We start from the raw sequence: 26,705 nt of genomic DNA, 5'->3' as shown, positions 1-26,705 counted from the left end.
GTCATGTCCACCTATGGGGAGTTTGCATGTTCGCCCCGGGCCCGCGTGGGTTTCCTCCCACATTCCAAAAACACGCCCATTGGAAACTAAATTGCCCCAAGGTATGGGCGTGAGTGTGCGTGCTCGTCCCTTTATCTCCTCATCCCGGCCCTCTGACCCAGCCCGGCCCGGAGTCAGCTGGGATAGGCTCCAGCACCCCTCTTGACCCTAGTGAGGATAAAGTCATTCAGAAAATGAGATGAGTTTGGAGTTTACGACAATATTTACTTTGTCCCTATTTCATAAAAAAGGAGGTGAGGCTGTTAGAGGAAGACAACAAAGGACAAATATCACAGTATAAAAAAATGGTTCAAAAGGACTATATAGTTGTTGACTACAGTTTCAGCCAAACTACCCCCAAAAAGTTGAAAACCTTGCTTTCTGGGGAGGGGAAAAAGCTCCCGATCTCAGGCCGCCGCGTTGCTCCCGTGGGGCCCGTCGCCCGTGTCGAACATGTGCGGGGCCACGTAGTCGGCGTAGCGTCCGTCCACCAGCCGGGCGCCGTTGTTCTTGGCGAACCAGCAGTCCACGCTGCGGGAGCCACCGTAGATGCGCCGCCTCTTGCGGACCACCGGCACCCAGCGGCCCCTCACCTTCAGGAGCGCCGAGGCGGGACGGCCCTCGCCGTCCACGCCGCCGTCGTCCTTTGCCACCACGCCGGCCTCCTCGTGCAGGAACTGGCCTGCGGATGGTTCCCCGTTGACACGGGCCGCCAAACGGCCGCCAAACGGCCGCCAAACGGCCGCCAAACGGGCGCCGCCTCTCCGACCGGCGAGTATTTACCGAGCAGGCCGTGGCAGTTGGACGACAGGCCCTGGCCGTCTTGGATGTAGAATCCCAGGTGGTCCCTCTGGTAGGGCGCCGGCTTCTTGTAGCGGTGCAGCAGCACCACAAAGGTCACGTGGGCGCCGACGCTCACCGTCACGTTGGAGCCGGGCGCCACCGTCACCGAGAGCGGGCCGGCGGCCGCCGTGGCCGCCGTGGCCGCCGAGTGGCACGGTAGCACCCGCCGTTCCGGGCCGTCCAGGATGACCTTGGCGGGCGTCACCTCCACGTAGGCGCGGGCCGGTCGGTCGGCCACCACCGCGACGGCGGAGAAGTAGGTCCGGAGACGCTTGCGGCCGCCCGGCGGGGGCGGCGCGCCCACCAGCTTGCCGTTCACCGTCACGCCTGGGGCGACCAGACGCGCCCTTGGCTCAGTGGCCAAGGCCCGGCGGGACGAGGTCGGGCGCCTTACCGGAGAATTTGTGATCGGACACCAGGCGGAGCACGTGGCCGGGCTCGCCGTTGATGTCGAAGCAGGCCGCCGTCTTGCTGAGGGGGAAGTCCACCACAAAGTGAGGGTCGCCGTCGGCTAAAGACACATGGCGGGCGGGCGGGCGTGAGTCATCATTGAGCGGGGAGGCCGTCATCGACGCCGTCCCGCTTGGCCTATGCAAATAACGTCTATTGCGTTAAGAGGCCTTTTCTTTTTTTTTTGCTTTTTTTGCACAAAACGCCAAACTATTTCCGTGAGAATCCGGCGGGACGAACAAGAGCGTGATTACAGAGCCGGGTTCACCACAGGTGGCCTCTTTTCAGACGGCACCGTCAAATTACAAGCCTCTCTGGCGTCGGCGTGCAAATGACAGGCCGCGTACGAAAGGCCGAAGCGGCGTTTGAGGCTCCCCTGCACTTAAAAGGCCAAGTTTGCGCGCCGTGCGACGTCACCTGATGTCCTGGGGAAGGTGACGGACTTCTTGGAGGGCCCCGCTTCAACTTGACCTGCGGGGGCAGACAGCGAGAGCGGCGCTCGAGTCCAACGGCTTGCCGGCCACGGCCCAGTGCGCCACGGCCCAGTGCGCCACGGCCCAGTGCGCCACGGCCCAGTGCGCCCACTCTTACCTCCGACGTCCGGCCAAAGTCCGTCCTCTGGGTCGGCCTGGCCTCGGTCCAACAGCATGTCGGCGAGGGGGGTGAGGAAGCCGTACGCCGAGGCCAGGTGGCGAGCCCGCCGCCCGTGCTCTTCCCTCTCTGCGGCGGTGGCGCCGCGCCAGCGTGAACGCAGCGCTTCTTTCAGCGCCAGGAAGGCCCAGGCGCGTTCCGCAAAGTCCCCCCTGGCCCGGAAGGTCGGCGGCGCCCGGCTCTCCGCTTCCCCCGCCGGGGTCTCCAGAAGCAGCGTCCCGTGGCGGCCGTCGGCCAGGACGCCGAGGCGGGGGACCTCGGCGCCGTGGCTCAACTTGCCCGCCACCGCCAACTCGGAGCCGTTGAAGTAGTCGGCGAAGAGGTGTGGCGTCACGTTCCGCGCCCAGCCGCCGTAGTCCATCCGGATGTTGGAGAGCAGCGGAGTGGCCATCTCCCGGTAGAGCCTGGACAGAGACACGGCCCGTGAGCGCAAAGCCCACTTCTCCAGTTTTCCACTGGCTGACAAATCCAGGGCTTGTCTAAAGCTTTGACACTTTGCACAATCCCCACTCCCGCACCCTGTCTTGGCAAGCGCCCGCGCGTGTTTGCTCAAGACGCGCGAGGCCCGTGACCTAGTGACGGACGCGCGCGCGGCAGGCCCACGACCCCCCGACGGACGTCCGTGGTGACAAAACGCTCGCATTCCTCGCGCCACTGTGCAAACAAGTCGCGCCCCGGCACGGCCCCGAGCGGACGCGGGGGAATAAAAGAGCAGGAAAGCCGAGCGGGGGGCTTCCCGGGGCCCGCCGACGTTTCTACAGCGCGTCTGTCAGCGCCGCCGGGGTGGGGGGTCTTTGTCCCGCTCGAGGTCGACGAATGACGGGATCGGGGGCCGTCAATTAGGGACGGGAACCGCCGGCGAAAACCGCGGCTCCGATTCTAAGACAGCGGAAATGCGGGGGGTCCTCACCCTCGGAGCGCGGCGCCCGTGTCGGCCTCCCGCCGGACCCTCCTGGCGGCGCCGCAGTTCTCCACGGAGAGGCGCCTCAAAAACTCGTGGTCGGCGTCGTCGCCGACGCCCAAGGCGAAGACGCAGAAGTCGCCGGCCGGGAGGGCCGCCGAGCGCCAACCCCCGGCGGCGGGCCGGTCGTCCGTCAGGAGCACCACCAGCGAGGCGCCCCCGCCGACGACACTCGCGTTGGCGGGGGCGGCCGTTCGGTCGGCCCGGAGCAGCGACCAGGCGGATCGGAGGGCCCCGTCCATGTCGGTGCCTGCGGGCGGACGGACGGACGGACGGACGTGCGTGCGTGAGTGGGCGCCGGCGGAGCCAAAACGGCGGCGAGGGCTTCTCACCTCCGGTGGGCATCAGAGTGTAGATGAACTTCTTGGCGTCCCGAACGTTGAGCGGCGTGACGGCCACCAGTCGCTGGGGTCGCCACACTTTAATCTTGTGGGAGAAGCCGACAAAGTTGAAGCGATCCACGGCTCGTAGCTCACTCACGATGGACAATAAGGCCTCTTTTGTCTGGGGAGAAGAAGGAGCAACAAAATGGAAAAACCTCCATCGGCCAGAAGAGGGTTTTTTTCTGTCAAACAAGCCAAGAAGCAATAACAAGTTGGCCCTCATTCGCGTGCGCTCGGAGACCCTTCTGCGTCTATCCACCAGGTCTATTTCAGCAGGTCCATGAAGAGCGCCATTGTCCAGTGGGCTCCGGTCAGTGGGCGGGCGGCTGGGAAAGTTGCCGACCCGCTGCACTCTGACCTCTGCGCCTCTGCCAGTTTGCGGCTCAAACGCGTCGGTGGTGACGCCAAGGCGGGACTCAAATTGGGGCTTTGTCTGTTGATCTGGGCCCAGCCAGCCCATTTGTTTTGGGGCATCCTCACCTGTCTCATCTTGGTGCCCAGCATGGAGCCGCTGGTGTCGATGACAAACACCACCCTCTTGGCCACCGGCGGGAGGTCCTCGGGCGCAAAGAAGTGGAGGAAATGGCCGTTTTCAACCTGCCGGACGGCCGGCGAGAGCCCGGGTCACTCTCCACGGTCAAAAGCGCGGCGCCAGAGAGCTCACCTGCACGTCGCCCACGCCCGGAGGCCTCTGGACGTCGTAGCGGACCACCAAATCGCCCAGGACGCCGTCGGTGGCCATCCTGGCCTGCTGCACCACGCTCGGGGCGAAGGTGACCCGACGGACGTTCTTTTGCCCCTCCACCGCCGCCGCCACCACGGCGGCGGCCACGGTGGGCCTGGCGGGCCGGAGCGGCGGCACCTCCAAGGCGACGATGGGCGAGCGGTCGGCCAGGGTGACGTCCACCCGCAGGCGGCTGACCAGCTGCAGCGGACGCAGGGAGACGACGTGCTGGTAGCGTCCCAGCCGCCGCCGCAGCAGCTCCTCGTAGGTGAGCAGGAAGACGGCCCGCTGGCCGCCCGGGATGCTGGCCGCCACCCGGAACACGTCCACCTCCCGTTTGGAGCTGAGGAGAGAGATGCAACACGTGGATTTTTCGCTACTCGGACATTTTGTCCACCGACAGTTCTCTCTCTCTCTCTCTCTCTCTCTCGTGATTAGCATTTTGAGAGCAAGCGAGTCCGTCGACCAAACGTCCGGTCACGGTATTTTTCAGTAGGGCAAACTCCTGGTGGCACATGAAAATGATGAGGCTGCTGCCATTCCCATTGTCTGATCAGCTGAAGGGGTTAAAGGGGGGGAAGAAGAAGAAGAAGAAGACAAGGGCTTTTCATTCTTCCACTCTTCACTTTTTCCACATTGCTCAGAGTGGGTAGACAATGGCGTATTTCTTTTTAGCCACACAGAACAACTATTCAAGCACTGCTGGTGTTTTGGACTTTGGCGCCGGAAGAAACCCCCGAGACGCCATCGGGGGGCCCCTCGTGGGGCCCCTCGTGGGGCCCGCCACGCACACACACTCACCTGGACGCACGTGACGAGTGTTTGTCTCCGTCGGGCCGCCGGAGCTTCTTCCGCCTGTCCTTGGGTCCGAGCCGGCTCCGGTAGACACGCCCGGCGACGATCCTAGGAAACATCAGAGGAGGGGCGGCTGAATGGGATTTTCTCGGCCGGTTGCCCAAACCACGGCTCAGAAAAGCGGACGCCACTCACATGGTGAAGTTGGAGACCAAGGCGCCGGCAGGCACGGGGAAGTGGAAGACGCCTTGGCTGGCGGCGGCGGCGTGCCGGTTCAACATGACGCAGCGCACGTTGGTCAAGGCGTAGCGGGAGACCACGCTGCTGTTGACCGACAGCTCCTGGATGTGAGCTTTCCTTTCCTGGGTGGAAAAGCACATTTCAAATGCCACTGTTATTCCCTTGAAAGGAACACCCTAACCCTTGGCAACACACCCAACCATTCAAAAATCAAAAGATCATGTGGGTACAGATACACAAAAGGCTGGATCATTTCTAATACTTGCTATTACTGCTATTCCGGCAGTGGAAAAGAAAATAGCGTCACGTACCTTCACGAGGGCACTTTTCACCTGTCTGGGAAGTCTGCCAGGTGCCTGCCGGGAACACGACGACAAAGTTAGCCACGTTTAAATGATAAATAAATACATATACAACAATACGACCGACACTCACCGGGTCCAAATCCAAGTCCTCCAGGTCAGTGTCATTCTGGCCTGCTTGGAAATAGTAGTCCTCTCGCCCAAGTGCGCAGCCAGCGGCGCAAAAGAGCAGGAGAGCCAGCGCACCCTTCATTTTCTCTTCCTCCAAAGTTAGGAAAGACTCCCAGAAGGATGACAGGCAAAGCAGCATCACGCCTACCGGCGCGCCCCGATGCTTTCACGGCCACTGGGAATCGACGCCTTCGATGACCCGGGGAAGGGCATTGGGCACCCCCTCGTGGATAGAGGACACGCTGCGCTCCGTGGCTGGGCTTGGCAATGAGACGAGGGTCAACAGGAATCTGGACTCTGGCGTCCCGGGGCTTGTTTACTCGGGACTGGTGTCCGGGTCAAGCTTCAAAGTTTGCTTCTTCCCCCGCTGACAAAAATCCATCGGCAAGCCAGCGGCTCAGTCGCCTGGATTTCCCAGCCTGGCAAAGAATCGGCCAAGAATCTACGCGGAAGCCCAATATGAGGCCGTGCTTTCTCCTCTCGCTGCTCCTCGTCGGACTGGCCAGCTTGGGAAAGAGCCGCTGCTTCGACTTTGTCATCGACGGCCAATGGGAAGAAGACGAGCGGCAGGTCGGTCAGTCGGCGGGCCCTGGCTTCCAGACGCCGCCGCCGCCGTCGTCGCCGCCGCCGCCATTTCTCCGGGCGACAATCCAACATCCTCCTCTGCTTTCTCTCAGCCGCCAGGTCTTCGGGAGCTTCGTGACAGACACAAGGTGCGATTGATTTGGCGTCGAGATCCCGTCGGATGGTCAATTCCGGCACCACCTCCATTCTTCTTGTTGTTGCTGTGTTTTAGAGAGCGGTGTTGACCAGCGAGGAGCAGGAAGACTTTGAGGTAGGACACCTCGGCTCGCCTCGTAGCTTTTCCATCCCCCGCCGAGTTCCGGCTTATCTGGAAAAATCAATAAGTAGTTGTTGGTGACCGACGGGTAGTTGACCCGCTCCCGCTCCGGCGGCCCATCCTCGGGCAAAGTCCACGCGCGTTTTGGACTGGAAAGTCGTGTTTGAAGGCGGCGTCCCTTCCTTGTGTGGCTTTCCCCGGTCAGGCCATCCGCGGAGATGACATCACGGTCAAGAGCTACAAGGTGGAGAGCCGCATCACCTCGCGCTTCGCCCACACCACCGTCCGCAGTTCCGTGGTCAACTCGGGCTCCAAGGCCCAGACCATCGGCTTCAACGTGCAGATCCCCAAGCGAGCCTTCATCACCAACTTCACAATGTGAGAAGAGTGGCGACGGCGGCGGGCGGGCGACGGCGGCGGGCGGGCGACGGCGGGCGGGCTTGCGTGCGGGATCCACGGGGATCCACGGGGCTCCACCGGGCTCGCTCTCTGTGTCTCAGGAACGTCAACGGAATCACATTCACCGGCTCGGTCAAGGAGAAGACGGTGGCCAGGAATCTGTACGCCCAGGCGCGAGCCAAAGGGAAGGCCGCCGGCATCGTCAGGTAGAGTGGGGGGGGGGGATCAGGGACGGCTGGGGGACGTCTTGAGAGCCACCTGACCCGTCTCTCCACCACATCAGGGCCAACTCTCAAGAAATGGAGACCTTCAAGACAGAAGTGCACGTCCCCCCGGGGAGCAACATCGAGTTTGAGCTGCACTACCAGGAAATGATGCAGAGGCGATTGGGAGCTTACCAGCACACGCTGCACCTGCAGCCGGGGAGACTGGTGCCGCACTTCCAGGTGAGTGAGACGGGCTTCCCACGCTGGCCAGGGAAACTTCCAGAGTCCCAAAGTCTTCCGGCCAACCCCGTTTTGGCGCCATTTCAGGTGGACGTCTACATCTACGAGCCCAACGGGATGGCCCTGCTGGAGACCTCCAACGATCTGGGCCACAAGTTTGACAATCTGGTCACGATGACGCAGTCCCCGGAGAAGGTAGCGCCGCGTCCCGACGCCACGCTGGGGAAGCTTTTTAAGTGCTTTGGATCTGGTCAGGCTCACGTGGTCTTCAAGCCCAACCTTCAACAGCAGAGGAAGTGCGACAACTGCACCCAGAGCGCCATCGACGGCACCCTGACCGTCAAATACGACGTCAAGCGGGACAGCAACGCCGGAGAGCTGCAGGTACCCGCGTGGCGCCGTCCGGCCGCCCTGCCGTCGGCGACCGCCGGCAACTGACGGAGAACCGTGTCCGGGCTAGGTCTCGGACGGCCATTTCGTCCACTTCTTCGCCCCGTCCAACATGTCCCCGCTGCCCAAAAACATCGTGTTCGTCATCGACGTCAGCGGCTCCATGTGGGGGGTCAAGATGAAGCAGGTAAAGTGGGCGGGCGGGCGGGCGTCGGCGCCGTGGACCCCACCCACCCACCCACGCCGCCGCTCTTCCTTCTCCGTCCGGCAGACCGTGGAGGCCATGCGGGCCATCTTGGACGACCTGACGGTCGACGATCAGTTCAGCGTCATCGACTTCAACCACAACGTGCGCTGCTGGAGCGAAGAGCTGGTCCCCGGCTCCACCATCCAGATCGCGGACGCCAAGAGATACGTGGAGAACATCAAGCCTTCCGGAGGTGGGTGGCGTCACAAAAATGGAGCCGTGGCGGAGCCGTGGCGCCGTAGAGCCGTCGCCCGGGATAAGGACGCGTCGACATGTGAACCCAGGGACCAACATCAACGAAGCGCTCATGAAAGCCATCCAGATGCTGTTGAGGGCGTCCAGTCAGGGCCTCGTCGACCCCAGATCCGTCTCCATGATCATCCTGGTGTCCGACGGCGACCCCACCGTGGGTGAGGGAGCGGCCGCCTCTGTCCGCCGCCGCTTTGCCCGGTTCGGGGCCCTCCCACGTGTTCACCCGGACGGCCCGCCGCAGGCGAGATCAAGCTGAGCGCCATCCAGAAGAACGTCAAGAAGGTGATGAGGGACGACTTCTCGCTCTTCTCCTTGGGAATCGGCTTCGACGTAGATTACGATTTCTTGGAGCGCATGGCCATGGAAAACAGAGGCACGGCGCAGCGCATTTTCGCCAACCACGACGCGGCCGAGCAGCTGCGGGTACGTGGTCTTGGTGGTCGTCGGTGTCTTGGGCTGAGCTTATTATCTCCTTTCTCTCTTTTCTCTCCTTTCTGGCCTTTCCTTCAGACCTTCTACAGGCAGGTGTCCAATCCCCTCCTGAGGAAGATCGCCGTCCAGTTCCCGGAGGACTCGGTGTCCGACGTCACGCAGAACCACTTCGACAAGTACTTTGGGGGCTCCGAGCTGGCGGTGGCCGGAAAAGTCAAGCCGTCCGACGGCAACACGTTGACCGCCTTCACCACGGCGTCGGGGGTGAGCCAGCGTCCGGTGGGGCGTGGCTCACATAGGAAAGGTGGCGACGCTCCGTCACCTTCTTCACGAGAGAACGCCACCGCGTGGCCTTCTTCCCAGGCCTTGCTGGACATCACGCTGGAGACGGAGGTGGACACGTCCGAGCTGGACCGGGCGCTGGCCAAGCAGCAGCACTCCTTCACGGGCTTCGCCAGGCAGATGTGGGCCTACATGAGCATCAAACAGATGATGGGCGAAAGGTTAGAGTGGGCCATAGGTCACGCCACGGCGGCAAAAACAATCGGACGCCACGTCACGCTTCCTTCCGTTCAGGACTTTGGCGCCGACGGCCAGCAAGAAGAGGAAGATCACCCAGCGCATCCTGGCCTTGGCCATGGAGCACCAGTTTGTCACGCCGCTCACCGCCTTGCTGGTGGAGAGCGAGGACAGCACGGAGAGGCTGCTGGCCGACTCGCCCAAAGACCCCAAGCAAGGCTGCTGCTCAGGTGCACCCCTCACCCCCCCCCCCTCCGCTCGCCGTTTGGATCGCCGCCGTCCGTCCCGTGACCCCCGTCCAATGCAGCAAGCGGGATGGGAGGCGGGAGCAGGCTGTTGCCCCCGGTCAAGGTGGTCTACGAACGTCCGCCCTGGGTGCAGACCAGCACGCCGGCCCCGCCCAGTCACGCCATCAAAGGACCCGAGGAGTGGGCCTTGCCCGGCAGGGTCAACTTGGGTAGCGTGAGCCAATCCTTTGGCGCCGCCCAGCGCACGGCGTCCGTTTGTCTGACGGGCGGCTCTTCTGCAGTGGACAACGACCCTCATTTCATCGTGCACCTGCCGCGGAGCAACATGGACGTCTGCTTCAACATCGACTCCCAACCGGGCCACATTCTCAACCTCGTGAGCGACAGAGGCGCGGGTACGCCAGCGGCCTCTGCTTCTTCTTGGCCGTCGTCCCTTTTTCTCGGCCGTCCTCACTTTCACCCTTTTTTCAGGCGTGGCGGTCAACGGACGCTTGATCTCGGGCAAAGAGCCGGTGAACGGCCGGGACAAGACCTACTTCGGGCTCATCTCCGTCCACTACCGGCCCGCCGGCATCGCCGTGGCCGTCGGCACGGAGGGCGTGGACTTGACCCACGGCGTCAACAAGGACACCTTCACCTGGGCCGCCACGGCGGACATCGTTCAGGACGGGTAAGCGGGCGGGGAGATCGGATGGGGAGCCCTCGGGGTCACTTGGCTTTCCTCTCAGGGTGAGGATCTCCATCGTCAAGGACTCGCAGGTCACCGTTAGCATTGGCGGCCAAATCCAAGTCATGGTTCTTCTCCACCGAGTGTGGAAGAAGCACCCGGTCAACGTGGACTTTCTGGGCGTCTACCTACCCAACGACAACCAGTACTCGCCGCGGGTCCACGGCCTCATAGGTACGCTTCTCTTCTACTGGAATTTCCATCCAGGGGGGGGGGGGCACGTCAAGGGCATCCCAGGTCAAAAGCTTAGCGGGAGTTTTGGGCCACGCGGCGATACGTTGGCTTACCTTTAGGACATGCTAACGGGCGACACGGCTAAAGCCGTCTTAAACGGACGGTGGCCGCTTCGATCCTGGAGCCAGTCGCGGAAGCCGGCGTCACTCCTCGTGCCGCCAAGAGCAGACCGATAAGGAGACGCCAGAGTCATCTCATTGGACATTTGCCGTCCTGGCAAACATTTATTGGGTCCGTCTGGGTCGTGAACAAAACAAATGTACACAAATATTGTTGGAGCTTGCAAGTTGCCCGTGTGTGTGTGTGTGTGTGTGTGTGTTGGGGGTGCTCTCTTACTGTAGGTCAGTTCTCCCGAGAGCCCCAAGTGACCATTTCAAACATACACGATGGCGCCGACCCACTCAAGATGGAGGCTACCATGGAGGTGAAGGGCAACAAGCTGCAAGTCACCAGGTATCTAGCGAGCTAGCTAGCCAGCCTTAGCATGAGGCCCATTGAGTTCCTAAGAGCGCTCACTCGCTGGTCAGGGGCTGGCAGAAGGACTACAGGCGAGACAAACGACGCGGTTCCGACGTCTACTGCTGGTTCGTGCACAACAGCGGCAAAGGTTTCATCGACGGCCACTTTGGCTCCTACATCGTCCCTGACCTGGCCGCCTTCCTTCCCTTGGAAGAGAGGAGCCCTCCGCAATAACAACAACCAAAAAAAAGGGAAAGAAGAGAGGAAAAAAAAAAACAGGACTTTTCCCACTGATTACAAGTTTGCCAATAAAATCATTTCCATTCGTCTGTTAAATGGCATCTTTTCAATGCTAGCCGCCAGAAAGAAAAAAAGGAGCTTCAAGCCAGTTTGGAAAAGTCTTCGTAGGCGACGTCCACCCGCTTTCCTTTGTGGGGACCCTAAAGATGACAAAATTTAAAAAAATGAAAACATTTCAATTATTATTATAACGTACACAAAGACTTACGGATTCAAGCGTGAGCCAAGCGCAAAATTTCTTCTCGTCGATGCCCTCCAGCACGGCCCGGGCGTCGCGGTACATTCCGTTGACGATCATCACGGCTTTTCCTGCGGGGACGCCGGAGCCACCCTTCAAAGTCATTTCCCCGAGTGGGCAGAAGGAGAGCCCGCTCGGCCGGCCGGTCTCGGCTCACCTGGCGCCGGGATCACCGTCTCCACGTGCTCCTGATCCAGTTTCAGCTTGTCTCCGGTCTCCATCATCTTCACCACGGCCGTGAATTTCTCTCGGACTTCCTGCCCAGAAAACGGCGGTTGGCGGGAAGGCGCCGGTCGGCCGGCCGGTCGGTCGACCGCGCTTAGTTACCGTGACGACGGCTTTCTTCTTGTGATACTTGGCACCCAGCCTCTTGGTGACCACCTTGACCACGATGTCGGGCTGCAGCCAATGGTCGGTCCTGACCGGCTGCTGTTGCGCCTTTTTCCTCTCCTCCATCTGAGGGACCACGTGCCGTTAGCAAAGACGGCGGGGACGTTCAAGGCCGGCGTGGGCCGACCTCGATGATCTGCTCCAGGGCCGACTTCTTCTTTTTGTCACGTGACTCCAAAGCGGAGGACGCTTCTTTCCTCTTGGCCGATGCGGGTTTTGCCAGCGCGTTGGTTGCCAGGCCGGCGCTAGGAGGAAGGCCAGATCCATGTCAATAAAGCCTTTGCGCCGCCAAAGGCAGTGGATGGCGTGCGTGCACACGCCGTCCACTGCGTACGGTCAGAAACTGACGTACCTCGACGCGGAAGGACCGGCCAGGGAGGCGCTGGCGGCACCCAAGTTGAAAGTGACTGCGAGAGAGACAGAGAGGGAAAGGGGTTCACGTGGGACCTACTATCCCCGTCAAAGCCAAGCAACGTTCACCTTTTTCTTCCTCGTTGTCTCGCTTCAGCTCGGTGTAAAGCGTGTCTTCCTAGAGGAGCCGGCAAAACGTCAGCCAGAGCGCAAAGGCGTGGATGGGCAGCACGCCGCCAGGCGGGACTCACGTCTCCTTCCTTGTCGCCGCGGCCTCGGCGGACCTGCTCCTCGATGAACTTGGCGCTGCGCTCCTCGTCGTCCAGCTCGTGCTTCTTCCTCCTGGCCAGCTCCTCCTGCCGCCGGATGGTCTCGGGGTCGCGGTCGATGTACTGGACGTACCAGCCTTTGGGCGTCTCGTCCACCTTGCAAAGACCTAAAGCGGACGGGACGATAGACGTGAGAGCGGGCGGGTCCCGTCCCGTCCCGCCGCCGCCGCGCCACCTGGTAGACCCACCTTCTCGTCCCAGCCACTTGGTGAAGACGGTGAGCGTCTCCCAGCGCGTGGCGTTCATGTGGATGTGCTCACGGTCGCTGATGTACTCGTTGTACACGATGTTGTTGTGCACCCGCTTGGTCCCTGCGCGTGCAAGAAAGTCCAAACTCCGTCCAAATGAGACACGACGTCGATTCGGACGCGAAACTCACCAAAACGTCGCCGGAGCAGTTCTAGGAAGCCGCTTTTAAACTCGCTGCGGGGCAAAAGCAGATTCCAATGGTTTCCAAGTTGCAGAAGTAGTTCACAAATTCACACACTTGCCAGTTCAACTTTAACATCCGGACACTGCGAGAATTATACTGAGCTATATACAAACACACACACACACACACACACAGCAAAGTGACCTGGAAAAGGCGTCCATAAACTTTCGGGGACACTCGGAGGCCAGCAGGAGTTGCCGCTGATGAGACTCGGACATGCAGTGACACTTGAAGCCATTCTATGGGTGCAAAAAAACGGTATTAAATGAAGGCAAACTTCTTTGTAAAGAAGCTAAAATGAAAGCTAGCTTCCGACTCACCTCGTCTCGGCATTGTTTTTGACACATCTGACAATACCACCTCAACTTCTGAAGGCCTTTGGATTTTATCCGGTTGCTTATCGCCTTCGGTGACAAAAAATCTGCTTTTCCCATTTCGGATCTTCACAAAAGTGAAACAAACTGAAAAGAAAGGGACTCGTTTTGTAGTATCAACACGAGCTGAACAGCAACACGGCCGATCCGAGCGACATCCGGCATTCAAACGACGACGTCGCTGGTGAATGACGTCACAATACAAATCTTTTTTTTTTTAAGAAATTGATTTCTTTTTTCAATTTGAACGGGGCCGTTTGTTCTTACGTTGTTGAAATATATAAATGTTCAATTTAACGCTGTTCCATGGCTTTATTTTTATTCGGTGATTTCTTCGCCTCCTTTCTGTAATACGGTGACGTTGTATGTGCTGCTCTCTGCCGGATCAACAAGAAATACGCCAATGGACGTCACCGTCTACAAGACCAAGTCCCCTTCTCTTCAAGAAAGCTGAATTCACTATGTATTTTGTAAAGCCAACATAATAAGTGGGCAAATCCGAGTTCCAAACTAAACTCAAACAAACGAACAGATCAGATTTGTGAATGTATTTATGTGAAATAATACGCAAAGACATGACAGAATTTGTGAAGCGGGCCCAATGCCAAAGCTTGAAATGTCATTGTACTTGTATAATGACAATAAAAGCATTGAATGCAATTGAATTCAATTCAAAGGAGGTCCCATTCCATTATTTCTCTTCAGAGAATCTTCTCTCCAGCAGCCATCATTGATGATTTATCTTCTAATAATAGAACCTTTTATCGGTCCGTCTCTGCGTCATAACGCAAGGACTGACATTTTTTTGGAGGACAGTCAACTTGGACGCCAGGAAACAGCTGGATTGAAACGTTTTCATCCACTTAGACCCCGGCCCGATGAAAGAGACGGGAATTCCTCACAGGCGAGTCAAGACAAGGAGCTTCACGGTGTTTGTGTGTCAAAGTACACTTCAGGGGAAAGGGGCACCTACAATCATGTAATAAGGACATGTGTGCGAATTGCCCCATATGGAAAAGCAAAAAAGTAACTTGAATGAAGGATGGACTGATCATACATTCATAACAGTCAGATTTCCATGGCAAAAAAAGAAAAGAAATAAATCCCTCAACCTTCAAGACCTGGCTAAACTAGGAAAAGTAATAGCCTTGTAAGTACAAATCTAGTCATCATTGACGGAGGACGGCCGACAGGTATATCGGCTTGGCTGCGGCGCATGCGCCAGCATTTGACCATTTTTCACCCCTCCCGGGCTTCTTCGTGACGTCAAGACAGCCCCCCTCCCAACCCGAGACCACCGTGAGCGCAAGATTCCATTTAGGTGGGGTGAGGGAGGGGGGGGGGGGCGAGCGAGGTAGACAAAGACAGGCAGCCACAGAGAGAGAGCAAGAGAGAGAGAGAGAGAGAGAGAGAAAGAGAGAGGGTGGGAGGAAGAGCGAGGGTGGGGGTCTCGCGTGCCGAAGAAGGGGCTAAAAGGAAGTGCACGCAGGCGGAGGTGGATCTCCTCCACGACGCTAAAGCTAAGGTGCTAACAGGATGTTACCGGTGTTGTGCGTCTGCTAGCGAGCCGCCCTGGACTCCCTAACCGCCCTGAGGTGCATCATGCCCGGATGGAAGAAGAACATCCCGGCCTGTCTCCAAGCGGACCAGGAAGGCGGTAAGGTTTGGATCGTATCAGATCGGAACGCAGCAGCAGCAGCAGCAGCAGCCGCCGCCGCCGCCAACGAGCGCTCGCTCACTCCTCCTGCAGGCGTGCGCGCGTGCACGCCTGCACGCGTGCGGCCGGGCGTACTCGCGCGTTTGCCGGCTTCTGTCCCCGACGCCGTGCGTGCACGCGCGGCTCGTTGGGACGTGCAGCCCGTTGATTGACGTGACGTCAGGAGGTGAAGCTAGCAGATTAGCTTAGCCCGCAGGCCCGTACCTGCCGGCTGTGGCTGGCCCGAGGGCGCGCGCGTCACCGCCCCCTGGCTCCAGTCCGTGTCGACCATTGGTTTGCTCGCGCGTCTACAACCCTGTCAAATAGTAACGCCCAAGTTGACCATCAAAGTGATGCTTGCAGAGTCTTTCTCAAAACCGGCTCCGGCTGGGCTTTGCTATCTTTTGTTCCACCAGAAAGCGCCGGCGTCTTGGCCTTGGCGTGCGTGCATGCGTGCGTGCCTTCCACTTGGAAAAGAGGAAAGCACTTTTTGCTAGTTCTGAATTTGTTGCACGGCCGGCACCGAGCGAGCCTCGGGCGCCATCCAGGTGGAGCGCCGAGCCGACGGCATCCCACAAACATCGGGTCATTTTCTGCTTGAATTGGCCCGGCGTGCGGCCCTCACCTTATAGCGCCAGGCGCTTTCTATGGCGTCTTCCGTCCGGGTTGGCGTGGCCGCAGGGAATCAAGGTCAGTCAGTCAGTCAGTCAGTCAGCGACGCTCAATTGCGCTTTGGTCACTTGAATTTTTCCCAAGCGGAAGCTCGTTCTTGACGCTGAATGGGCATCGCCGTCTCCTAGGGTGCCGGAGGGGGCCGCTTTCCGATGCTCCGTGTCGGTTTCGGCGGCCCGGACGGCCCTTTTGGGATGGAATCCGGTTTTCGGGACTGCGGTCTGCTTCCCTTTAGAGAGCAGTGACAGGGACAGATCATAATGTAAACAGAGCATTTCTCAGAATACTAGCAACGTCATTCATCATTTACGGGTGACATTTGCATTCTTTTTACGGCTTTTAAAGTATCTGCAAAACACATCTTGAGGAAAGTGGCAAGTCTGACAAGAGCTGAAACGGGACGCTTTGCCGCCCCCGCACGGCCGCTCGCCGCCAGCCAACTACCGCCACTACTTTCGAGTGACCCCGAGAGCTAGCTAGCTTTACGTGGTGGTTGTTTTGGCGGACCGGTTCCTTATCCCCGTCCATGCTAAGGGGTCTGACGTGAGGGAGTCGATTCTTTCTTTCTGCTGGACTTTGTTGCTCTAGATTGGGCCGCATTGTGTTTGTGAGCATCCATTAGGAATGAAGGGCAGCCACGCGGACGTCCATTAGAGCCCAGCACCCCGGGCTCCGTCTGGCGTCTGTCCGCCGGCCGGGCCGACAGAGCCCGTGAATTTGGCCCACGCCGGGGACGACGATACGGACGCGGCGGGCGGTTGGGGGAGCGGCTAAGCCGGCGCGTGTGGAGAATGCGATTAAGGCGGCCAATCGCTGAGCGGCGGCGCGCCATCCTGCGAACGGGAGGATTTTTGCCATTTTTAGCATTTCTCTCTTGCGCTCTTTTGCCACCAAAGACACGTGGTTTTATTTGAAGAAAAGATGGCTGAAATTATTCCAAAGAAGCGCTCATTGCTTTGTTCGCCACTGCCAAAGAACACACCATTTGAGAGCTACTTGTACACGACCACAAGAGGGCGCAGTCCATTTTGCCCCACTAATTTACCGTTCACATAGGAAAACGTTGATTCCACTGGGTTTTTTTGGGGGGTTCCACAATCCCACTGGACTAGATTTTCCTTAACCCTAGTTTAAAAGCTACATTGTACAAAAGCAGTTCTTGCGCTATTTGTCTCAACATTTTCATGCGATAAGAAATGGACGAGATGCATTTGTCCGTAGAGATGGATTTTGGACTCTTTGATTCATTGGAAGCTAGCGTGCCCTGTTCTTCTTCTTGTTGTTTATCTATATTCCTGCTATTTGCTTGGCTTGTGCCCCTTGGTGGAAGTCCTTGACTGAAGCCAGTAACCCCCCCCCCCCCCCTGGTGGAACCGAGTGTGTCATAAAAAGAGGAATGAATGGTGCAAAGGATAGAGGGAGGGAGAAATGAATGAAGGATGCAAGGAAGGAAGGAAAGAAGAAAAGTCCTGTCTGCTGACTCTTCAAGTACACACACACACACACACTGAAGGGGGAGCGCTGTGATTGGACGGGGCGGGCCGGGAGGAGGCTGCTGCCGCCGAGGCGAGGCTGCAAAAGAGCGTGCGCCAGCCGGAGGTGTGCGTGAAAAGAAACCCGAGCCGTCTCTTTTGTGCCGAGAGAGGCTTCCCGGAAGGAATGGAGCGCTTCTTGGCTCTCCTGCGGCGCCTCCTCCAGAAGAGGCGCCGCAGGAGGTACCGCGCCGCCGACGACTACCAGGAAGGCTACGACGACGTCTACTTCTACGCCAGCAAGTACCACGCGCGCCTGCTACGTGAGTCCGCCACCAACCAGCCCGGTCGCCGCGGGGACACGCTGGGCGTGTGCGCTTCTCCATCAACGCTGCGCACCAGGTGAGCCACCAGGTGAGCCACCAGGTGAGCCACCAGGTGAGCCACCAGGTGAGCCACCAGGTGCGCAGCGGCGGGGAAACCACAAAAGCGGGAAGTCATCAAGATAGGTGCATCAATGCATTTCCTACTTTCCTAATTTGGCCAGTCCCAAGGCCGCGCAAGTTGGCGCGTTCACCGTGAAACTGGCGTGGTCTGAAGGAACGCACACCACTTTGACTTTCAAAGCCAGCGTGTATGAGCTTCAGCCTTCAGCCTTCTTCTCGGTCTAGACTTCCCAAGTGGCCGTCTCAGCTTTTGCTGGGGGTTCCGGCCCCGAGAAACAGCTGGAAACTATCTGTGTCACCGGCAAACAATAGAGAGTAGCAGAGAGGCCCGCCGCATACATTTGCATGTCAATGAGACAGAATGATGTGGCTCGGGCCCGTGACAACGTATTAGCGCCCTGACGAAGTAGCCTTCCGAATGGGCAGGTGAGATGACGCCCCCCCATTAGCACTTTTAGAACCCGTCCAGGATTTGAAGGCGCAACTCATTCCCGTGGGCTCCCCACGCCACCACCGAGCACCGAGTGTGTCACGTGGCAGTCCAACACAGGCAGGAGTCCACCGCGCGGTCCGGAGCAGAAGCAAAAACACGGGGCTCTCCTTTTAGCCTGGCTTTTAAGACCCGGTCTAAAAATGGCTCTACGTACTCATCGGGTGGCTCGCTCCCTTTAATTATTCAGCGGCCCGTCGCCACGGCAACAGCCGCTGCGGCGCACGTCGCTAACATCCGGCGGAGCGTGACGGTTACTGGTCCTTACCTGCGGGTGGCGCCCCGCCGCCCCAGGCGTGAACCGCTCCGCCGTGTGGTCAACGGAGAAGAATGCCTTCTGCAAAAGGCACATTAAAAGACACAAATGTCACTCAAGCGCGATGAAATTAATGGGGCATCATGCAAATGTGGAACACTGACCTACATGTGGAATTGAAACACACCCCCTTTCCACCGGGGCATCCAATCCCGCGTCTGCATTGCGTTGCGGGCGTGGCTTTCACCCCGCTGATGTCAGAAAGTCCGTGTGAAGCTTCATTTGGATGAGATTCTTTTTTTGGTGGGGGTGGCTGTGTTTTTCTTGTCGTCACTGAAATGTCCTTAATGCGCTTGAACGCCTCGCTTGTCTCCTCACCTGACTTCCCACATTAAAAATTCATTGAGCACGCCGCGAGCTGTGTATAAAGGCTCGTTTAGTAAAGGCCCGACGGCGGGAGTCGCCTGGATGGCAATAGACGGCGGTGGGGGGGGGGCGTGGTGTTTCATCGCCATTGGCGTCCCATCCGGATTGGACGTGGAAGTCAAAGAGTTAAGGACCGGGGCTCTTTGCCGTTTCCTCCCCTCCTTCGTCATCACGCCACGGGATGGGGCGGGCTCCCCCTCCCCCTCTTCATCCTCATCCTCGTCCTCGTTTCATGGCGGCGCTCCACATCTGCAGCGCCCTCCCCCTCTTCGTCCTCTTCTTCTTCCTCCTCCTCCCTCGCCATCCTCGTCCGCGCGACGGCGTCCGTTTGAGGGCCGGCGGCGGCGGCGGCGACAGCCAAACCACGGAGAAGTCGCGGGGAGACGGCCGTCGGGAGGATTAGAGGGAGGCCGGCGGCGATCGAGCGTGCATGGCGCTGGCCGGGGGGGCCGACGACGCCGTGTTGGGGGCTTCATCATGATCGCCGTCTCCTTCAAATGCCGATGTCAGATCCTGCGCAGGGTGAATAAAGGTAGAGTGAGCGCGTGTGAGTGCGGGAGAGAGAAAAATGACAGCATCGTTTATGGGAAATCCGACCGCCATTGACATTCCCGTGTGCGTGCGTGCGTGCGTGCGTGAGCGAGCGGGCGAGGAAAGCGCCATCCGGCCAGAAAGACAGCCAGCCATGTAATATTCATCATGTCGGTTTACGAGTGCCGGCGCCGTTTGTGTCTACTTGCCGTGCAGCCGTGTGGTTGATGGGTCCGCCGCCTCCCGCTTTTGTGTCGGCAGATGAAGGTCCGTACGCCAAGCACTCGGCGGGCTCGCGGCCGTCGGACGGCGCGCTGGCCATCAGGAGGCAGAGCATCCCGGACGAGTTCCGGGGCTGCACGCTGGTGGAGCTGATGAAGAAGGAGGGCACCACGCTGGGACTGACCGTGTCGGGCGGCGTGGACAAGGACGGGAAGCCGCGGGTGTCCAACCTAAGGCCGGGGGGCATCGCCGCCAGGTGGGTGCTCGGGGTCCAGTCCGGCCGGCCCGGCGACTCCGACGATTCACGGCCCAAGTCTCCCTTCCGCAGGAGCGACCAGCTGAACGTGGGCGACTACATCCGCTCGGTCAACGGCATCAACTTGGCCAAGTTCCGCCACGACGAGATCATCAGCCTGCTGAAGAACGTGGGCGAGCGCGTGCTGCTGGAGGTGGAGTACGAGCTTCCTCCCGTTTGTACGTCCGTCGTCGTCGCCGTCGTCCCGCGCCGACGTCTGCCTCACCCTCTCACTCTGTAGCCGTGCAGGGCTCGGGCGTCCTGTTCAAGACTGTGGAGGTCACGCTCCACAAGGAAGGCAACAGCTTTGGATTTGTCATCAGAGGTGGGAGCGCCGTGCCTCGCCGTGCCTCGCCGTGCCTCGCCGTGCCTCGCCGTGCCTCGCCGTGCCTCGCCGCGCCTCGCCGCTAGCCTTCCGGACGTAATCACCCGGCGGCGGCGTCTCGTAGGCGGAGCCAGCGAAGACAGGAACAAGTGCCGACCCATCGTGGTGGCCACGGTGCGCTCGGGGGGGCCGGCCGACAGGGAGGGCAGCGTCAAACCCGGCGACCGGCTGCTGAGCGTGGACGGCATCCGTCTCCACGGCAACACGCTGGCCGAGGCCACCGGCATCCTGAGGCAGAGCGGTCAGGAGGCCACCATGCTGCTGGAGTACGACGTCTCCGTCATGGGTCGGCGCACGCCAACGAAATTACGGCCCACCGGCCAGCGGGTGACTGACCTCTGCCCCTCCGGCCCCCGCCCGCAGAGTCGGTGTCCTCGGCTTCGGGCCCCCTGCTGGTGGAGGTGGCCAAGGCGGCGGGCTCCAGTCTGGGCGTGGCCCTGTCCTCGTCCATGTTCTGCAGCAAACAAGTCATCGTCATCGACAAAGTCAAACGGGCCAGTATCGCCGACAGGTGGGTGTGTCGCCGCCCCCGCCGCTACCGCTACCCCCCCGTGTGTGCCCCGCCCTGATTTGTCCACGCTGGCGCACGCAGGTGCGGCGCCCTACACGCGGGCGATCACATCCTGTCGGTGGACGGCAAATCCATGGAGTTCTGCTCCCTGGCCGAGGCCACGCAACTTCTGTCGGCGTCCTGCCACAACGTGCGCATGGAGATCCTGCCCCAGCACCGGGCGCGACCGGCGCTGGGGGCGCCGCAGCAGCAAGGTACGAGGCCGAGCGTGGCCGAGGGAAAAGGCCGTCGCTGTCGCCCACTCGTCTTAACCCGAACGCCCCCCCCCCCCCCCCCCCCCCTGGACCCCCGCATGCGTGTGTGTGTGTGTGTGCAGTCAAGGTGCAGCGTTCTCCTCGCCCCCTCCCCTGGGAGAGCGGAAACTCCGCCCCCATCCTCCCCCCTTACCACTACAACACCTACCACCCCGACCAATCGGGCGGCAGGTCGCACAACCGGCACACGAACAATCCGCGTACGTGCGCCTCTCTGTCTCTCTTTCTTTCCCGTGGGATGGCGTGGGTCGGCGCGTCCCCTTGACGTGCGTGCGGCTGTGTTCGCAGCCCTGGGTCAGTCGTTCTCGCCGGGCTCCATGTCGGCATACAGTCTGTCGTCCCTCAACATGAGCGCGCCCAGGAACGCGTACCCCACTAGCCCGCGGGGTACGCTCATGAGGAAGAAGCAGAAGAAGAAGGACTTCAAGAGCTCCTGTGAGCTTCCGCTTTGTATTTGTTCACTCAAGTCACCCAGTGAGCCAGGGGTGGGCAAAGTCTTCCTCAAAGGGCCGCCCTTTTGCGCCAATTCCGCTTACGGGGCGGGGCAAACCCCCGTTGCCGCGGCGGCGGCCCTCGGGCGCTTCTTTGCCAACCCCTGCGTTCGCCGCCGGTCACATTTAGCGGTTGGACCCCACCGCCGCCCTTTGTAAACGATAGGCGTCCAATCCGGCGGGAGGGCCACCCGTTTCTGGCGGTGTCTAGAGCTCGGCCCCGCCATTGGACGCGTATCGCGGTCAAAGGCGGCCGGGGGAGTGGGCGGGAGAGACGGCCGGCTGACCTCCTTCCTCGGCGTCAGTGTCTCTGGCGTCCAGCACGGTGGGCCTGGCCGGTCAGGTGGTCCACACGGAGACCACGGAGGTGACCCTGCCGGGCGACGGCATCATGGGCTTCGGCCTCCAGCTGCAAGGCGGCGTCTTTGCCACCGAGACGCTCTCCTCGCCGCCGCTCATCGCTTACATCGATCCCGACAGTCCCGCCGAGAGGTGAGACGCTGACGTCGGTCGGGTGGTCGGCGGCGGCGGCGGCGCCGCCGTCGTCGTCGTCGTCTGACCCACGGGTGGCGCTCGCCTCGCAGGTGCGGCATTCTCCAGATCGGCGACCGCATCTTGTCCATCAACGGCGTTCCCACGGAAGACTCCACCTTGGAAGAGACCAATCAGCTGCTTCGAGACTCCTCCATCACGGCGCAGCTCACCCTGGAGATCGAGTTCGACGTGGCGGGTGAGTCCGAGCGCCGTGCGGCCTTCCGGCCACCTCCTCCAAACGCTTACCCCCCCCCGTCTTAGAATCGGTCATCCCCTCTTCCGGGACGTTCCACGTCAAGCTCCCCAAGAAGCCGGGAGTGGAGCTGGGGATAACCATCAGCTGTGAGTTTGAATCCGGGACGGGGCGAGTTTGAGGGCGAGGTCCGAGCGCACGTAGCCCACTCATGGCGTCCTTGTGCCGCAGCTCCTTCCAACAGGAAAGCGGGAGACCCCCTGATCATCTCAGACATCAAGAAGGGCAGCGTGGCTCACAGGTAAGGCTCCGCGCAAAACACCACGCCCCGGGCGGGGCTCACGCGCTCACCTGGCGTTGCGGCTTGGGAGGACGGGGACGCTGGAGCTGGGAGACAAGCTGCTGGCCATCGACAACATCCGCGTGGAGACCTGCTCCATGGAGGAGGCCGTGCAGATCCTGCAGCAATGCGAAGAGCTGGTCAAGCTCAAGATACGCAAAGACGAGGACAACTCGGGTGAGGAAACGGGCCCGTCCCGTCCCTCATCCGCAATCTGGTCCCAATGAGAGTCCACCTCGCTCCCAGATGAGCAGGAAGTGTCGGGGAGCATCATCTACACGGTGGAGCTGCAACGCTACGGGGGGCCGCTGGGCATCACCATCTCGGGCACCGAGGAGCCTTTCGATCCCATCGTCATCTCTTCGCTCACCAAGGGAGGCCTGGCGGAAAGGTGGGCCGGACCTGCCGCCGCACCGGCCCCCACACCGGCCGCCACACCGGCCGCCACACCTGCCGCCAGACGGACCGCCAGATCCCGCTCTCACGCCGCCGTGGGCTTCCTTTCAGGACGGGCGCCATCCACGTGGGCGACCGTATCCTGGCCATCAACAGCAGCAGCCTGAAGGGCAAGCCCCTGAGCGAGGCCATCGTCCTCCTGCAGCAGGCCGGCGAGACGGTCACGCTCAAGATCAAGAAGCACGGCCAGCGTACGTCTGGGTGGGCGTGGCCTTGCGCCGCATCCCAGCGGGCTCAACGTGGCCTCCCCGTTGCTTGCAGTTTCCAGTCCCGAGCCCCGACCCCTGGGCTCTCGGGAGAACCACGACGGCGAGACGGGGGAGGAGCCGCCGCCCGCTGCCCAGAGGACGTTCGGCGCGCTGCCGTCCGTGGACAGCGCCGTGGAGTCCTGGGACGGCTCCAACGCGGAGCCCGGCTTCGCCAGTCCCGGTAGGCGCCTCGTACCCGCGGGCCCCGCGGGCCCCGTCCGCCGCCGCCAGGACGTCCGCTGACGTGGCGGGCCGCGTCCGTCGCAGCTCCTTCCTTCCAGTCGTCGCCGTTCCCTTTCCACGAGTGGCGCAACGCCAAGAGCGTCGACGGGCGTTCCCCCGCTTCCTCCCGCCTCGGGACCGAGGCGCCGGCGGACCCGTCCGGCCTCAACGACGACTGGGAAGGCGTCACGCTCGGCGGGCGAGTGACCGTTTTAACCACAAACTAAATGGTCCACCGCGAGCCAATACGCTTTACGAGACTGACCTGCCACATTTCCGGGGGTGGGGGGGATGCAGGTTCACGGCGGGTCACGACGGGACGGAACCGGACCAGGAGGAGAATTTCTGGTCGCAGGCGCTGGAGGATCTGGAGACGTGCGGGCAGAGCGGCATCCTCAGGGAACTGGAGGTACACACACACACACACACACAAGTCAGTGCAAATAGCGACATGTGGGCAACGAGGAAGGAGGCGGGACTTTAGAAAATAGGCCGCCCTGAAAAAGCACATCACCCAAAAAAAAAGAGGCTGGTTGTTTTCCAGGAGCCGAAACAGGAGTGGAAGCTCTTGGCTGGGGTAATGCTATCTCCTCCTCCATTTTTCTTGTCTGATCCACTAATGCTCTTTTTTGTTGAAATCTAACAGCATCCACCAAAGTGACTTTGCCTAACATTTAAGAGTGACTTTTTGCGCTATCCAACGCTATCGTGACTAGCCAGGCACGTGCTTTTTGCTGGCAAAACCAAGATACGCACGCGACATTCAATTGGCCGATGACAAATGCTCGTTGGCTCGCTCTCTACTGTAGGCTTTGTTTTTTTGTTTTTTTTCCAACGCCGCACGCAATGCGTTTCCAGGCCACCATCATGTCGGGCTCCACCATCAGCCTCAACCACGACCCGTCCCCCAATCGCACCTCGTTGGGACGCCAGGGCAGCTTCCAGGAACGCAGTAGCACGCGCCCACAGGTGAGCCCCTGGCCCAGCGCCGTCGAGCCCCCACCTCGCCGGCGCCTAACGCGCGACTTCTCGCCCCCACCCAAACCCCCCCCAGGTGACCCCGCGCTCCAACACCTTGCCCTCCGACCCCCAACGCAGAGCCTTCGCCATGAAGAAGATGAGACAGGAAGTCAACGACATCCTCAACCAGACGCCGGTGGAACTCCACAAGGTGTCGTTTGTCAGAACACACTCGTTTGGGAAGTCGGTGAGCCGGCGCTGAGCCGCCGACGTGCTAACGTCCCATTGACGCCTCGCAGCTGAGTCTGGAAAAGTCTTGCGACTCGGAGGACTTTGGCTTCAGCGTGTCGGACGGCGTCTTGGATCGCGGCGTCTACGTCAACAATATCCGGGCCGGCGGGCCGGCCCAGCGCGGGGGCCTGCGAGCGTACGACCGCCTCCTGCAGGTGAGAGGCTCCACCGGGCCCCACGTCCGGTCACAATAGTGGTTTTTGGGTTTCCCCCCTCCCCCCCCAGATCAATCACGTGCGCACTCGGGACTTTGACTGCTGCCTGGTGGTCCCCCTCATCGCCGAGTCGCCCGACCGCTTGGATTTGGTGGTCAGCCGAAACCCCGGCGACGCGCTGACCAATCACTCGGAGGGCGCCGACGACGGCCGGGGCCACAACGAAGCGTTCGGCGAGGATGGCGCGCCAATCAGGTGGAAAAAACCCGGGCAGGGGACGGGACCGGCGCCGGTCACCAACACGTCCGTGTAGGGAGCCCACGGGCCGCGTCTTCCTCGGTGCTCGACACCGCCTCTGACCATTGGCCCGCGACGGTGGCCCCGAAAGCGCGCGGAGGCCCCCCTTCGCCGGCGCCGCCCCACTTCACGACCTCCGACCCCCATCCCCACGGATAGCGGGAGCGCTCTTCCCGACTCCGCCCCATCCCGTTGCCATCCTCTTTCCGGCCCCGGGGGGGCGTGGTCTAGGACGGAAGAAGAAAGCCCAATTCCAACGGAAGCACAAAGACGGCCCACGGGTGGCGGACGCCTTGGGATTTCTTTGGATGTGACGTGATTGGACTCGCGTGGAATCGTTCTTGATGAAAAAAAAAAAGGCGACGATAACACCGAAAGACACGAAGCAGTTGAATTTTGTTTTTTAAATGTTTACACATGTTGACTGGCCATACCGTTCGTGTGTGTGTGTGTGTGTGTGTGTGTGTGTGCGTGCGCGTGAGTGCGTGCGTGTCGTGGTCCGGTGATCCCGCCCCTCAGCCAATAGGCAGACGAGATGATTCATCATACTCAGCAGATTGGCTGGAACCAATCGTAAGCCGCACCTGCCTCAGATGGGTTTCTCCAACCCTGAACCCCCCCCCCCCCCCCCCGGCGCCAACGAGCATGACCCCCCCCCTCCAATAACTGTGATGAATTATGCTAATCAATTGTGTGTTTTGATCGACTGTTGTCACTTTTCTCTGTTTGTTCCCTTGACGACCGAACCTCAAGCTATGTAAAAACTAAAGAAAAGAAGGGCGAGTCGTCGCGCACCCCACGACAACATTTTGTCATTTTAGGTAACGTGTGGTGACGCGCCCGTCCGTGACGTCAACATTTAGCCGCTAGCCGTTTCGTCTCATTAGGAAGTCGACGTTTTCTTAAGCCACCGATCGGAAGCCTCGAAAAAACAAACTCGCTGCTACGCGCTGGGGACGGAGAGACCCGTGATTGGCCGTCGTCGGCTCGGGCGCGTCCTACGTGACTCTGGCGAGCCGTTTAAAGCACAGCGCCCTCCTGGCGGCCGCAAATAAAGCGCACACGACAAGCTCTCAACTAAGGAGAACTTAGCACAAGGCTAACACAGGGCTAACAACGAGAGTTGGTGACAGCAGGGCTAACCTTGGGGGTCAAGGGTCGTGCTAGCTAACCCGAGCTGGCGCGGCCCTTTTGAGTGATTAGCGGTCAGGTTAGGTTAGCGTGGGCTTGGCACAGCTAGCACAGCTGAACTGGCGCCCAAAGAGAAGAAGGGCCGACTTTTTCCACCGATAGAAAATAGACTCTTGAGGCCCGGAGGGCGTGGTGGCTTCAGGAATGCACGCCATATATCGCCATATCCACACAAACACCCCGTTTGTACGCGTGTATGGCCTGTGTGAGAATTTGCATATTGCACTGCCACAAGAAAAGGAGAGTTGACTTCCATGTAGCTTCACCAACCAACCAAACAAAGAAGAAGAAGAAGAAAAAAAAATGTCTCGTTTCAGGAACACGGACAATGTTGTAAAGTATTTTTGTACAAATTTCATACTTTGGTAGCATGACGTTCCTGCCGTCTCCACCTGTGTGGACGACGACCAAACGACAATAAACATCAACTACTCATGACACAA

The 26,705-nt window shown here is 60.2% G+C and overlaps 4 protein-coding genes across 12 annotated transcripts; 2 read left to right on the top strand and 2 right to left on the bottom strand.

The window, feature by feature from the left end:
- Positions 1 to 287: 287 nt before the first annotated feature.
- Positions 288 to 6,809, bottom strand: itih5 (inter-alpha-trypsin inhibitor heavy chain 5). Its single transcript, XM_077709495.1, has 13 exons — positions 5,522 to 6,809; positions 5,398 to 5,442; positions 5,042 to 5,208; positions 4,853 to 4,954; positions 3,992 to 4,394; positions 3,808 to 3,924; positions 3,277 to 3,448; positions 2,894 to 3,194; positions 1,924 to 2,387; positions 1,750 to 1,803; positions 1,277 to 1,393; positions 823 to 1,209; positions 288 to 721 (listed from the first exon to the last, which is right to left on the bottom strand). The coding sequence occupies exons 1-13, from the start codon at positions 5,696 to 5,698 to the stop codon at positions 447 to 449; spliced, it is 2,781 nt and encodes a 926-aa protein (XP_077565621.1). The 5' UTR covers positions 5,699 to 6,809; the 3' UTR covers positions 288 to 446.
- Positions 5,900 to 11,089, top strand: itih2 (inter-alpha-trypsin inhibitor heavy chain 2). Of its 2 annotated transcripts, XM_077709494.1 has the most exons (21): positions 5,902 to 6,129; positions 6,237 to 6,272; positions 6,356 to 6,394; positions 6,606 to 6,778; positions 6,901 to 7,005; positions 7,083 to 7,245; positions 7,333 to 7,440; positions 7,501 to 7,629; positions 7,706 to 7,822; positions 7,907 to 8,075; positions 8,167 to 8,292; positions 8,376 to 8,557; positions 8,645 to 8,830; positions 8,930 to 9,069; positions 9,143 to 9,315; positions 9,393 to 9,542; positions 9,615 to 9,728; positions 9,805 to 10,003; positions 10,062 to 10,234; positions 10,636 to 10,747; positions 10,822 to 11,089. In XM_077709494.1, exons 1-21 carry the CDS (start codon positions 6,019 to 6,021, stop codon positions 10,985 to 10,987), a joined length of 2,871 nt encoding a protein of 956 aa, XP_077565620.1. In that variant the 5' UTR covers positions 5,902 to 6,018; the 3' UTR covers positions 10,988 to 11,089. The 2 variants fall into 2 exon arrangements, with proteins under 2 accessions (XP_077565619.1, XP_077565620.1); XM_077709493.1 differs by having other exon boundaries at positions 5,900 to 6,129; positions 8,376 to 8,830.
- On the bottom strand, positions 10,492 to 20,547 carry kin (Kin17 DNA and RNA binding protein). 4 transcript variants are annotated; one of them, XM_077709498.1, is made up of 17 exons: positions 20,396 to 20,547; positions 19,367 to 20,320; positions 18,365 to 19,139; positions 18,213 to 18,281; positions 15,490 to 15,765; positions 13,115 to 13,255; positions 12,939 to 13,033; positions 12,741 to 12,784; positions 12,550 to 12,672; positions 12,284 to 12,468; positions 12,162 to 12,210; positions 12,034 to 12,088; positions 11,809 to 11,926; positions 11,619 to 11,747; positions 11,449 to 11,548; positions 11,262 to 11,362; positions 10,492 to 11,193 (listed from the first exon to the last, which is right to left on the bottom strand). In XM_077709498.1, the coding sequence occupies exons 6-17, from the start codon at positions 13,226 to 13,228 to the stop codon at positions 11,134 to 11,136; spliced, it is 1,173 nt and encodes a 390-aa protein (XP_077565624.1). In that variant the 5' UTR covers positions 13,229 to 13,255; positions 15,490 to 15,765; positions 18,213 to 18,281; positions 18,365 to 19,139; positions 19,367 to 20,320; positions 20,396 to 20,547; the 3' UTR covers positions 10,492 to 11,133. The 4 variants fall into 4 exon arrangements, with proteins under 4 accessions (XP_077565624.1, XP_077565625.1, XP_077565627.1 ...); XM_077709499.1 differs by having other exon boundaries at positions 18,369 to 19,139; XM_077709501.1 differs by lacking the exon at positions 15,490 to 15,765.
- Positions 14,609 to 26,705, top strand: grip1 (glutamate receptor interacting protein 1). Of its 5 annotated transcripts, none has more exons than XM_077709492.1 (23): positions 14,609 to 14,825; positions 19,419 to 19,635; positions 19,708 to 19,853; positions 19,916 to 19,999; positions 20,124 to 20,345; positions 20,423 to 20,570; positions 20,652 to 20,824; positions 20,947 to 21,084; positions 21,173 to 21,319; positions 21,681 to 21,867; positions 21,960 to 22,105; positions 22,171 to 22,251; positions 22,334 to 22,403; positions 22,474 to 22,619; positions 22,689 to 22,833; positions 22,950 to 23,089; positions 23,160 to 23,327; positions 23,414 to 23,567; positions 23,666 to 23,777; positions 24,227 to 24,337; positions 24,423 to 24,539; positions 24,628 to 24,774; positions 24,845 to 26,705. In XM_077709492.1, exons 1-23 carry the CDS (start codon positions 14,771 to 14,773, stop codon positions 25,085 to 25,087), a joined length of 3,297 nt encoding a protein of 1,098 aa, XP_077565618.1. In that variant the 5' UTR covers positions 14,609 to 14,770; the 3' UTR covers positions 25,088 to 26,705. The 5 variants fall into 5 exon arrangements, with proteins under 5 accessions (XP_077565618.1, XP_077565616.1, XP_077565615.1 ...); XM_077709488.1 differs by lacking the exon at positions 14,609 to 14,825 and adding an exon at positions 17,168 to 17,331; XM_077709491.1 differs by lacking the exon at positions 14,609 to 14,825 and adding an exon at positions 18,787 to 19,158.

Source organism: Stigmatopora nigra, chromosome 23 (assembly GCF_051989575.1).
Source record: "Stigmatopora nigra isolate UIUO_SnigA chromosome 23, RoL_Snig_1.1, whole genome shotgun sequence".
Classification (NCBI taxonomy): Eukaryota; Metazoa; Chordata; class Actinopteri; order Syngnathiformes; family Syngnathidae; genus Stigmatopora; species Stigmatopora nigra.
The sequence above is the reverse complement of the archived record's forward strand: the minus strand, read 5'-3'. Positions and strand labels throughout refer to the sequence as shown.